The sequence below is a fragment of the Bos mutus genome, chromosome 22 (genome assembly GCF_027580195.1).
Source record: "Bos mutus isolate GX-2022 chromosome 22, NWIPB_WYAK_1.1, whole genome shotgun sequence".
Taxonomy (NCBI): domain Eukaryota; kingdom Metazoa; phylum Chordata; class Mammalia; order Artiodactyla; family Bovidae; genus Bos; species Bos mutus.
The window spans coordinates 71,910,325-71,922,111 of NC_091638.1; the positions used below are offsets into that span (position 1 = coordinate 71,910,325).

General features: G+C 50.4%; 1 protein-coding gene across 16 annotated transcripts; it reads left to right on the forward strand.

The window, feature by feature from the left end:
* Positions 1-43: 43 nt before the first annotated feature.
* CYB561A3 (cytochrome b561 family member A3) lies at positions 44-11,740 on the forward strand. Of its 16 annotated transcripts, none has more exons than XM_070360008.1 (8): positions 341-548; positions 695-770; positions 2,802-2,918; positions 3,938-4,136; positions 7,915-8,123; positions 8,741-8,895; positions 9,619-9,775; positions 10,829-11,740. In XM_070360008.1, exons 4-8 carry the CDS (start codon positions 3,953-3,955, stop codon positions 10,919-10,921), a joined length of 798 nt encoding a protein of 265 aa, XP_070216109.1. In that variant the 5' UTR covers positions 341-548; positions 695-770; positions 2,802-2,918; positions 3,938-3,952; the 3' UTR covers positions 10,922-11,740. The 16 variants fall into 16 exon arrangements, with proteins under 16 accessions (XP_070216117.1, XP_070216111.1, XP_070216108.1 ...); XM_070360006.1 differs by having other exon boundaries at positions 695-765; XM_070360014.1 differs by having other exon boundaries at positions 695-765; positions 2,813-2,918.
* The last annotated feature ends 47 nt before the right edge of the window (positions 11,741-11,787 follow it).

Here is an 11,787-nt window from a genome sequence, read left to right on the forward strand (position 1 = left end):
CCGCTTTCCTGGGCTCGCCTCTCTCCAGGCCTTCCCAGCGTCGCCGTGGCCTTTTCCAGGACTCCTAGATCCGGCCAAGGCCTCCCGTTCACCCCGCGCGCCGCCTTGCGGAGGGCCAACCCCTGGCCAGAGGCTTCGCCTTGGCCCGAACATTTCCGCTTCAACGGAATCGTGGGGCTGAGGGTGAGGACAGGGCCGACCCGTGACGGCGTTCCTGGTCCCCGGTACCTCGGGGTTAGGGAAGAAACGCCCGCCGAAGAACTGGAGTTGGGGGTCAGCGCCTTGGCGCCCGAGAGCTGGAAACCCCCGAGATCCGGGACTTCATTTCCCAAGTGGCCACGCGCGCGACCGGAAGTATACGCGCCTATAAGAGGACAATGCGCCCCTAGCTTTTCGGTTCTAGCGCAGCGGTGCCTGGTGGTCGAGAGTGTTGCCGAGAGTCTGTCACTGCATCTTTCAGGAGCCTCGGGAGCAGCGGCTCCGGCGCGGGTTGGCAAGAGACGGGTCCCGGAGACCCCAGTCCCCTTGCGTCCCACTGTGGTTCGGGGGTGAGAAACAGCCCGGGCTGGGAGTTCAGGGACCTGGGTTCGAGTGCTAGCTCTGCTACTACCTCGTTTCGCGCTGTCACGACCCCTCTCTCTAAGTTTTCTCTCCTAGGAAATGGACACCATTCTCCATGCTCTTCCTTCCGCAGGTGGTGGTTGTAAAGCACGAAAACTTTTCGGAAGTCGCAGTCAGCAGGCGGAGCCTACCTTTTCACCCAAGGTTCAGTTGAGTTCAGTCGCTCAGTCGTGTCCGACTCTGCGACCCCATGAACCGCAGCACGCCAGGCCTCCCTGTCCATTACCAGCTCCCGGAGTTTACTCAAACTCCATTGAGTCGGTGATGCCAAGGTTAGCTGGGACCAAGGTGGTCCCGGCGGCGGGCGAGTCAAGGATCAGCCCCTGGGTTCCTAGAACCCTTCTCTGGACACTTGGGTCAGACCAGAGCACCGTGCGAAGGGCGTCCCTGTAATCACTCTGCCGCTCAGGAGGGCCTTGCTTATTTATCTCCTGCCTGGTATTTAAGGCCTCTCACTCCTGAGTCCCTGACTTTAAGGAAGCTCCGTTTGGAAGTGAGGCGTCCTTGGAGCCGAGGGGGGAGTCAACCTGGAGTCTTTTACCAGCTCTGCCACTCACCTTGGCCGAGTCACTTTCATAGTTTGGGCCCCAGTATTTTTAATCTGTAAGATAAAAATTAAGGATTTGAGCTCTAACGCTGGGTCTCAAGATTCCTAAAGCCCCCCACCATTCATCTGAAAAGTGGGAGAGCAGCCAACAGCCTTCCTATGCCTTGATCTATTTAAACTTCTAAGTGCTTGTGATAAAGTTTGGGTTTCCCTAAGACTAGGGCTGAGTAGGATATACCCATTTTCTGCCCCAGGGCTTGATCTGTTTTAGTGCAGCCTGGGAGAATCTTTTTTGCTTAGGGATTTAGGTTGGAGAGTACAACTCCTTAGATCGGGGTCAACAAACATGACCCACAGGCCAAATCTGGCTGGCCTGAATGGGTTTTACATTTTTCAGTGATTGAAAAGAAAAGGATATTTTGTGACGTGGAAATGATATAAAAACTGAAATTTCAGTGTCCATAGTTTTTTGAACACAGCCTGTACATTTGTGAAAGTATTGTTTATGACTACTTTTGCAGTATATCAAGAGTTGATAGCACAGTTATGACAAACCATATGGCCTGCAAAGTCTAAGATATTTACTATTCTCACACTTTACAGGACTTTGCGGACTTTTGTCTTCGAATGTGGCTCTACAAGCGCGGGCAGACTAGGAGCCTGCACACATCCTGAAATCTTAGCACATACTACTCTTGGAATAAATGAGAAGATAGTCTTAGCATTTGGATGGCAATTTTCACTGTGTTCTTTTTCTCTCCTTTTGCTCTCCATTTCAAGCAGAGGGAGGGCTCATCTGTGTACTCTGAGCAGTAAAACATTCCAGCCAGTCTGTCAGGAAAGTGTCCCTATTGTCTATTCCAAGTCTGTCCCAGAGCAGTAATCCAGGATCTCTTCTAGGGGGGCGGGTATGGTCCCTTTTGGATATTTTCTTTTTTCCTCTTACAAAGGGAAACAAATTTAAAAGTAGATACCAGCCAATGGACAGAGCCTGCTGATGGGGAGCCCGTTTGTGCTGACACTTCCCTGGCGCGGGGGGTGATTGAACATCCGGTGACCTGAAACTTCCACTGCTCTTACAGGAACGAAGGGGACACCTCTGAGACTGGGTAGCAAATTGCTGAGTTTAGCAGCTGAGTCCAAAAGGTTCCAGGAAGCAAGTGGGATGATTTTCTCCCTCTAACCTCCTGGAAGCTTATATTTATTTTCCCCCCAGCACTCAAATCTTGCTTTCTCAGAGACTTCTGCCACCCTGGATCCCTTTGTGAGAGCTCCACACGTGTTTCTGGTTAGGTGGACACCTGGCATCGAGACAGCTGGCACGACATGGAATCGGGACCACTGAGAGGCTTGGGCGGCCATAAGAGCCATGGGCTTCAGGGTTTCGTTAGTAGTTAGGATGAAATGCTGTAATGCTACTAAGAAAATTTTAATAATTTACAATGTCCTTAATGTATTTTCTCACTTGATCCTCTGGCAACTTGTGATCAAATTAAAAACATGGGGTTTGAAATGGAAATAACCCCTCACAGGATTGTCAAGAGGAGAACATGGGATCAATCATGTGTCTTAAGGTTGTGGTGTGATGTCTGTTCATAGCTGCCTTTCAGTAAGTTACATCCTGTTGCCATAGTTTTCTTTCAGATGAGAAGACAGTCCTTCAGATGTTAAGTGATTTGCTCAAGGAGCCTCAGAGCCTAAGAATTGGAGTCCAGGCCACTACTGTGTCAGCTTGTCACTGGGTATAAAGGTGAGGGTCAAATGTTTTATCTCTTTGGGAGTTCTTGGCAATTTTAGGGGCCTCTTCTTGTGTTAGCTGTTCCAGTTGAGGAACCTCAAGTTCCGGAAGCCATGTGTCACCTTGGCCTGACTCCTCAGGGACAGTGTGCCTGCCTTGAGAGCTGTTTTCATGCTGAAAGCAGGGGCATCCTGTGGCTTTGCAGACTGCCTGCCAACCCTCATGCCCACTTGCCTGGCTTTTAAGAGCAGCTGCTTAGGGGGCTAGGCATTCACCATGCCTGAAACCAGAGTTGGTTTCTGAGTTATCAGGTATATGCGGAAACCTCAAAATAAATTCTTTGCTTTCTAGATCATGAGTTCTTGCTTCCTCTTTTCTCCTCTGGACTTTCCCTTGAGAAGAGAAAGCAGAAGTTGTAGGTCTAGGGACCAGCTACAGGCTTTTGTCCAATTCAAGATGTGGAGTATGGGGACTGGAACGAAGACCCCATCTCACCTTCCCATGGGTAGAGGTCACTATCTAGGGAAGAACTCTGCTGTGGAAGTGGGATCCTATAACAGTTTTTCCCAGGTGGCCTGATAATAGTGTGGAGACTGTGAATTTTGCCTCCTTATGTTAGAACGGAAGGCTTGGGCATTTGTATTATCTAGCCTGGATTTTGACTTCTGCCCTTTCTTTTTGTGAGGAGTGGAAGTATAATTCTTTACCTCTGGTCCTGTGAGGGGACACCCATCCTAGGGCTCTGGACTCAGCATCCGGCCACTGCAGAGGAGCCTTCTCTCCAGGGCCAGCCCTGGGGCTGAGCTGGCTGCACTGCACACCGCCAGGTGCTGGGGCGGCACCTCACTCTCACTCATTGTTCATAACCAGAGATGGGGTCCAGCATGCCATCAAGGCTTCATGGGACAGTGCCCAGGCTGATGGCAGGGGAACCACCCTTCCGGCCAAGAACAAGGTCAATGTTACCTCCTCTGGCTGGGGTGTGGGGTGCACCCGAGCCAGCAGGGGTGTGTGATTTCCCCTTCCTCTAGGGCTGCCTGGTCAGAATGGCCGTGGGATGGTTTTACCTGTCTGTCCTGGCACTGTGCTCCCTGGGCTCGATGTGCATCCTCTTCACCATCTACTGGATGCGGTACTGGCATGGTGGCTTCGCCTGGGATGGCAGCATGCTCATGTTCAACTGGCACCCGGTGCTCATGGTTACAGGCATGGTGGTGCTCTACAGCGCTGGTGAGTACGGGTCGGCAGCAGACACGTGGTGGGGCCCAGGCCCGTGTGGGGCAGCGCTCTCCCTGTCCATCCTGGCCTTTGTTACTGTCAGGTTCAGGGCTGTGAGGGAGGGATGGGATGCGGTGGGTTGTCTCTGGGCCCAGCTGACATTTGGAGGAAGAAGTCTTGAGAACTGAGACGTCTGAGAAGGGCAGCTCCATGGATGTTCTTAGGCAGGGGTTTGCACATTTCCTGTTAAAGGCCAGGTAGGAAATATTTTAGACTTTGCAAGCCCTGTGATCTGTATTGCAACTACTCAGCTCTGCTGTTGTATTGTGAGTGACCAGAGACATCACAGAAACGTGTGTGGCCATGTTCCAATAAAACTATTTATAGTGGTGGGAGGAGGAGAGAAATAGGTGAGGGAGAGGAAGAGGTACAGAGTTCCAGTTGCAGAATAAATGAGTCATAGGTACAGTGTGGAAATGAGAGTTAATTATTATATAATATCTTTGCTTGGTGACAGATCATAACTATAACTGTCACAGTGATCATTTTGAAATGTACAGAAATATTGAATCACTGTGTTATGTAACAGGAAGTAACATAGTGCTGTGTAGGTCAATTATATTTCAAAAACAAACAAACTCATAGTAAGAGTAAAAGAGATCAGATTTGTGGAGTAAGGGGTCCGGAGAAGGCGATGGCACCCCACTCCAGTACTCTTGCCTGGAAAATCCCATGGATGGAGGAGCCTGGTAGGCTGCAGTCCATGGGACCGCAAAGAGTCGGACACGACTGAGCAACATCCCTTTCACTTTTCACTTTCATGCATTGGAGAAGGAAATGGCAACCCACTCCAGTGTTCTTGCCTGGAGAATCCCAGGGACGGGGGAGCCTTGTGGGCTGCCATCTATGGGGTTGCACAGAGTCGGACACGACTGAAGCGACTTAGCAGCAGCAGAGGTGAGGGGTGGAGGGGAGGGGGAATTGAATGAAGGTCATCAAAAGGCACAAACTTCCAGTTTTAAGATAAATAAGTATTAGGGATATAATGTACCACATGATCAATATAGTTTTTAACACTGCTGTGTGTTAAATATGAAAGTTGTTCAGATAGTAAATCCACAGAGTTGTCATCACAAGAAAAAATTTTTTTCTATTTAATTCTGAATCTGTGTGAGAAGATGGAGGTTCACTAAACTTACTGTGGTCATCATTTCATGATGTGTGTGAGGCAAACCATGATGCTCCACACTGTTAGCTTATGCAGTGCTGTATTTCAGTTATATTTCAATAAAACTGGAAAATACCAGTAAAATTTTAAAAATTAGTGTCATTTAAAATATTATATGATTTAATTGATAATAGTCTCCATAAGCATTAATTACCTAGGATAAATTAACAAAAGCCACATTAGACTTCTACAGAGAAAAATATAAAACTGTATTGAGAGAAATTAAAGAAGCCTTAAATAAATGGAGGGATATACTGTGTAAGTAGTCTGGAAGACTAAACATTGAAAAGATTTAAGTTCCCCTGAAATTATTTCATAGGTTAATTTTAATTCCAAAGCCTCAGTGCTTATTTTTGTGAAAACTGACAATTCAATTATCTTGAAATGCAAAGGGCCAAGATTGATCAAGAAGGTTTTGAAAAAGAGCACAGTTGGAGAGCTTACTTGCCCATCTAGTCAGGGTTATTATAAAGCTGCTGTGATCAAGATAGTGAGGGGCCTACTGTATCACACAGGGCACTCTTCTCAATATTCTCTAATGGCCCTTAAGGGAAAAGGATCTAAAAAGGAGTGGAGATACATACATATGTATAACTGATTCACTTTGCTGCACACTGGAACTAACACAACATTGTAAATCAGCTATCCTTGAGTAATATTAATAACAGTGTGGTCATGATAAGTGAATAGACAGGTGAGGAAAGGTGGCCCTGTAGAGCTGTGGGATAAGATGTTCTTTTCAATAAATGATGTTCAGGCAGTCATAAGGAGAAAAACCCCTTTATTCACAAAAACAGGCAGTGGCCTGGATCTGTCCTGTGAGTGGTAGCCTGCCAAGCATGCTCTAGGAAGTAGGAAGGTGAAGCCCCTCATGGCACAGTCAGGTCTCAACATGAGGGATCTGCTCACTCCTGCCGGACCAGCCTTGCTTATCCCGTGTGTTCACAGCTGGGCTTGGGGCCCAGGTCAGTCTTCCTCTCTCCACTTCTAAAATGGGAATTACAGTGACATTGATAAATAGCAGCTTGCCCTGTGTACTTGATGATATCATCCTGTTTTGTTCTTCAGTCCAGTTGCTCAGTCGTGTCCGCCTCTTTGTGACCCCATGAATCGCAGCATGCCAGGCCTCCCTGTCCATCACCAACTCCCGGAGTTCACCCAAACTCACATCCATGGAGTTGGTGATGCCATCCAGCCATCTCATCCTCTGTCGTCCCCTTCTCCTCCTGCCCCCAATCCGTCCCAGCATCAGAGTTTTTTCCAATGAGTCAACTCTTAGCATGAGGTGGCTAAAGTATTGGAGTTTCAGCTTTAGCATAAGTCCTTCCAATGAACACCCAGGACTGATCTCCTTTAGAATGGACTGGTTGTATCTCCTTGCAGTCCAAGGGACTCTCAAGAGTCTTTTCCAACACCACAGTTCAAAAGCATCAATTCTTCGGCGCTCAGCTTTCTTCACAGTCCAACTCTCATTTCCATACATGACAGCTTGTGAGGTGGGCTCTATTGTCTCCATTTTACAGATGAAACTGAGATTTAGAAAGAAGATGCCAGGTAGCTGAGAGGTGGAGCCGGGATTTGGACCTCGGTTATCTAACCTTAAAACTTGTGTCCTTGACAGCTCACTTCAGTTGTGAGAGTTCTTCCAGTTAGATGAAATAATGAATGTGATACTGCTTTTCAACCTGTATATAAAAATGCATACACCTGGCATATATTATACCATCAGTTCAGTTGCTCAGTCGTGTCCAACTCTTTGTGACCCCATGGACTGCAGCATGCCAGGCTTCCCTGTCCAGACCACCAGGGAATTTCCTAAATTGAAGTACTGTTGTTGTTTAGTCACTAACTTACGGACTGTAGCCTGCCATTCTCTTCTGTCCATGAGATTTCCCAGGCAAGAATAGTGGAGCGGGTTTCCATTTCCTTCTCCAGGGGATCATCCTGACCCAGGGATCAAAGCCACGTCTCCTGCATTGGTGGGAGGATTCTTTACCACTGAGCCACCTGGGAAGTCCAAAAAATTGAAGTATAGTTGATTTACTAGGATAAATTAACAAAAGCCACATAAGACTTCTACAGAGAAAAAAATAAAACTGTATTGAGAGAAATTAAAGAAGCCTTAAATAAATAAATTACGTTAGTTTCCAGTATACACTGATTCAGTTTTATATACAGTGTGTGTATATATATACACACACACATATATTCTTTTCCATTATAGTTTATTACAAGATAGTGAATATAGTTCCCTGTGTTACCCAGGAGGATCTTACTATTTATCTATTTTATATGTAGTAGTCTGTGTCTGCTAATCCCAAACTCCTAGTTTCTCCCTCCTCCCGCCCCTCCCCTTTATCATGGTCCCTTGTCCCCCTTCATGGCTGATGGCTGCACTAGAAGTGATGCCAGGATGGAAGATGCTGGAGAGTTGATACTGGTGTCCTAGCACTTCCTGCTCCTTGTTGGGAAGCTGTTTGGGATCATGGCAGGGTGACTCCCCTGATGCTTGGATGAGCAAGAGGGGAAGAGGCCGAGCCCTGGGACTGCTCTCTCCGACAGCATCGCTGGTCTACCGCCTGCCCCAGTCATGGGTAGGGCCCAGGCTGCCCTGGAAATCCGGCCACGCAGCCATGCACCTGCTGGCCTTCCTCCTGACTGTGCTGGGGCTGCACGCGGTCTTTGAATTTCACAACCACGCAAAGATCCCCCACCTCTACTCCCTGCACAGCTGGCTGGGCATCACCACCGTCTTCCTCTTCGCTTGCCAGGTGGGTACTCTGTCCTCCTTGGGTTCCCGTTGGCTGCCTACTCCGGCTGGGGCTTCCCTCGCATCAGCACCAAATCTTCCTTCTGCTCAGTGCCTGGAGACGGTGTGGCAGGGCGCATGCTGTAGGATTGGCAGTTGGAGGGGCTCTGGGAGGCTGGTGGTTCTCCCATTCACCCTGTTCCATTCTCATCCCTCACACCACCCACTGTGGTCCTGGAGCGCTCTGAGCTAACTCGATCACAGTACGTACCAGGCTGACTCTAAGTCACCTTTTCCACTCCCCTTTTCTGTGAACCAGAAGCAATTTGAGCAGTAGTATCCACATCCTGATTGTAGCCATGTATGAATTGGGAGTTTTGTGAGCCAGGATAGGAAGGAAGCAGAGACAAATGAGGAGGGCTGGGTTTGCGGGAGGGTGGGGGTGTAGCCAGGCTTTTCATGTATGTGACATTCCTGTTTGTGTCAGATCACAGGGAGGAGGCTGCAGTGCCTGGCGGGAGGGTTGAGCTGTGAGAGAGGGGCCAGGGTTCATTGGCAAGCAGGGGGTGCTGACGGGCGGTGTGACCCGGCATGCCTTTGGTCACACGCAATACAGTCAGGTATTTCCTGTGTCCACAGTGGTTCCTGGGCTTCTCAGTCTTCCTGCTGCCCTGGGCATCCATGTGGCTGCGCAGCCTCCTGAAACCCATCCACGTCTTCTTTGGAGCCTCCATTCTCTCTCTGGCCATTGCGTCTGTTGTTTCTGGCATTAACGAGAAGCTTTTCTTCAGTTTGTGAGTGGGGGGGCCGTGCATGGGACCTCCAGCTGTAAGGTGGGGGGCAGGAATAGGGTCTTCAAAAGATGGGTCATAGGACCCGTCTGAGGGAGGGAAGCCTTTGGGGTTGAGCTCGTTCCTGATCTGGAAGGTAATGGACTCATCTTTCTTTAGGCTGAGATTGGTAAACTGGTCGCCAAATAATTACCCAGCATCAAAGTGATTTAGAACCTACTCTGGGAGAAACTATTCTAAACGTCTCAAATTTAATCCTCCAAGTGCCCTATAGCGTTGGTAATGTTGTCCTTGCCACGTATGAATTAGGGAACGGAGGCACAGAGAGGTTTAGCAATGTGCCAGTAAGTGGCAGAGCTTTGAGTTAGGGGACTAGAGCTCGTACACCTAACCACTACCGTTCTCCATTTGGGGAGGGAGTTGGGGTGCAATGAAGAGCAGACAAGATTTGAGGTCAGACCTGGGTATAGATCTTGGCTATGCCGTTTCCTAGTTGTGTACCTCAGGACGAGTTCATGTCATGTCTGGGAGCTTCAGCTTCCTCAAGGGTAGACAGCATTCTGCAGACACTAGTCATGGCAGAGACTTAGAAAGTATGTTAATATTCCAGGTTGCAGCGGGCCCTGGGAAGTCTTTCTTATCCTCTGTTAGTGGCATTGGGTCCCGCATTGGGCAAAAACAGGTAGAAAAGTTTCTCAAGGGCCCGCATTGTTTTGTCATCCTCAGGAAAAATGGCACCAAGACATACTCCAACTTGCCCAGTGAGGCTGTCTTTGCAAACTGTGCTGGGATGCTGGTGGTGGTCTTCGGGCTGCTGGTGCTCTATATCCTGCTGGCTTCATCTTGGAAACGCCCAGAGCCAGGGATGCAGGCTGAGAGAGAGGTATGGGGTCTTGGTCTCCTGTTGCAGGTTGGGGTAGGGCCGGGTCTGAGGGGTCAGCCAGTAGAGGCTTGGGCTTTGCCAGGAAGACCAACCCAGTAACGTGGTGGGAAACAAGTAGCTTGAAGGTGGGGTTCGGCTGGCTGATGGGGAGCACCAGAGTGAACCCAGCGCTTCCTGTCATGGCCAGTGCAGCTGCTCCTAGGGCCCTGTCCGCTGGGGGAGCAGGGGCTTCCTCCCCTCCCCAGATGGCTGTGGTCTCACGGGGAAGTGTGGCTTTACCTTCCCCAAGGAAGGGCTGTAGTGTGAGGAGGAGGTATGCTGATTTCTGCTTCTCCAGCTTCAGAGCTCATCTAGTGGGATGGGAGCTTTCCTCATGGGTGTGTGGTGACCGGTTGAGGGCTTGGGACATTTTGCCTGTTCTCAGCCATGCAGGCACCTGAGGGATGGAGTGTGTCGGTTGAGGGACTCTGGGGCTTCCTTGAAAAGTGTGGTGGGTGGACTGGGGCTCACCCTGCAGGTTGGGGTCTGTCTGAGCAGCTCAGGCTTGGCGGGACTCCTGCAGGTCAGAGGCCATTTTGACACCTGCTTGTCTTTCCAGGCCCTGTTGCGTGGCAGGGAGTGAAGCAGGAAGGGACTCCCAGGAGCAGTCTGTGTGCAGTCTAAACTCCTTCCCGAAGCTCTGCTCTCGCTGGCTGTGGGCCCCGGTCTCCCCTTGCCTCTGGGTGGGCCTGCTCTCCCATAGCCTGCCCACGTGCTTTCCTTGGTGGCTTTGGCTTCTCTGCCCCTTCTTGGCATTGAATTCTCAGGTCATCTGTTTACCCCTGGCCTCCTTGCCCTGGCTGCTCATGCTGTTGCTGCTTGTATGAAGTCAAGTTCGCTTCCCCTCATACCCCTAAGGATGTGGTAGGGAATCCTGAGGACTCAGATAAGCTGGGAATTGAGTACCATCCACATTGTGAAGAGTGGGGGAGCCAGGGCTTCCGTTGGCGTTCCCCCGAAGTTGAGGCTGCTGCCCCGGCCAGGCTGCATCTGCTCTTGTAACCTCCCATCCAGCCCACCAGGACACGAGGCCGGGCGGGAACGCCAGAGGTGATGCTGGAAGGAGAGCGGGGACTGGCAGAGCCGCTTCTGCAGAAGAGAAGCTGAGGGCTGGCTGCTTGCTCCTCATTTCCCGTTGCTGCCTTCTGTGTCCACGTGTTCTGCGTGCCCTGCTAGCTGCTGCTGCGACTGGGGCCTGGATCCTGGCTCTTCCCTGTGACTGACATGCCTGTCACTGCCGCACAGCCTTACGTGACCTGCTCTTCTGAGAAGAGCCTGTCCAGCTGTCCCTTGGAGTAGCAGACCTCCTTCCTTTTCCCTTACTGGGTCCAAGCTCGGCTGCCTGGCCCCAGGTGGGATCAGCCTTGCGCTGTCACCAGGGCCCTTGCCCAGCCATCTTCACTCTGCTGCTCACCATGAAACATGCCAGCGTTGTGGTGCACTGTACCCAGCAGAGCCCTGGAAGCCATGGCCACCCCCAGGGGCATCCCTTGCTGAGCATCCAAGTGCCTCACTTGCCCCTCCCACCCCTCCATGGCTGCTTGCCTAGCAGACAAGTCTCTGGTGTGACACAAGTGTGAGGTGTTGCTTTTCTCCCAATGAGAGACTGGGGTGGCACTGCCCTCTGCACACAGGCCCTGCCAGGTCCCAGGCTCCATGCTGCTGTGCCTAGGTGACAAGCAGCAGGACACCTGGTGTCCTGATTTGTGGCAGATGGCAACAAGGCTGACTGTCCACCCCACCCCACGTGGCCAGATGCTGGCCAAAGGGCTGTGACTGAACCTCCCAAGCGGCTGAGACCCTCCAAAGGCACTGGGATGTCTGCCAGGCACTCTGGTCACAAGACCAGCTCTCCCTTTTCTCCACGTGGGTAGGCGTTTGACTTATGAGGCTTGATTTTCATTAAATGTATTTTTAAGAATCAAAGCCTTCTGTGCTGAAATGACACTGTGACTTGATCTTGGGCCATTTGC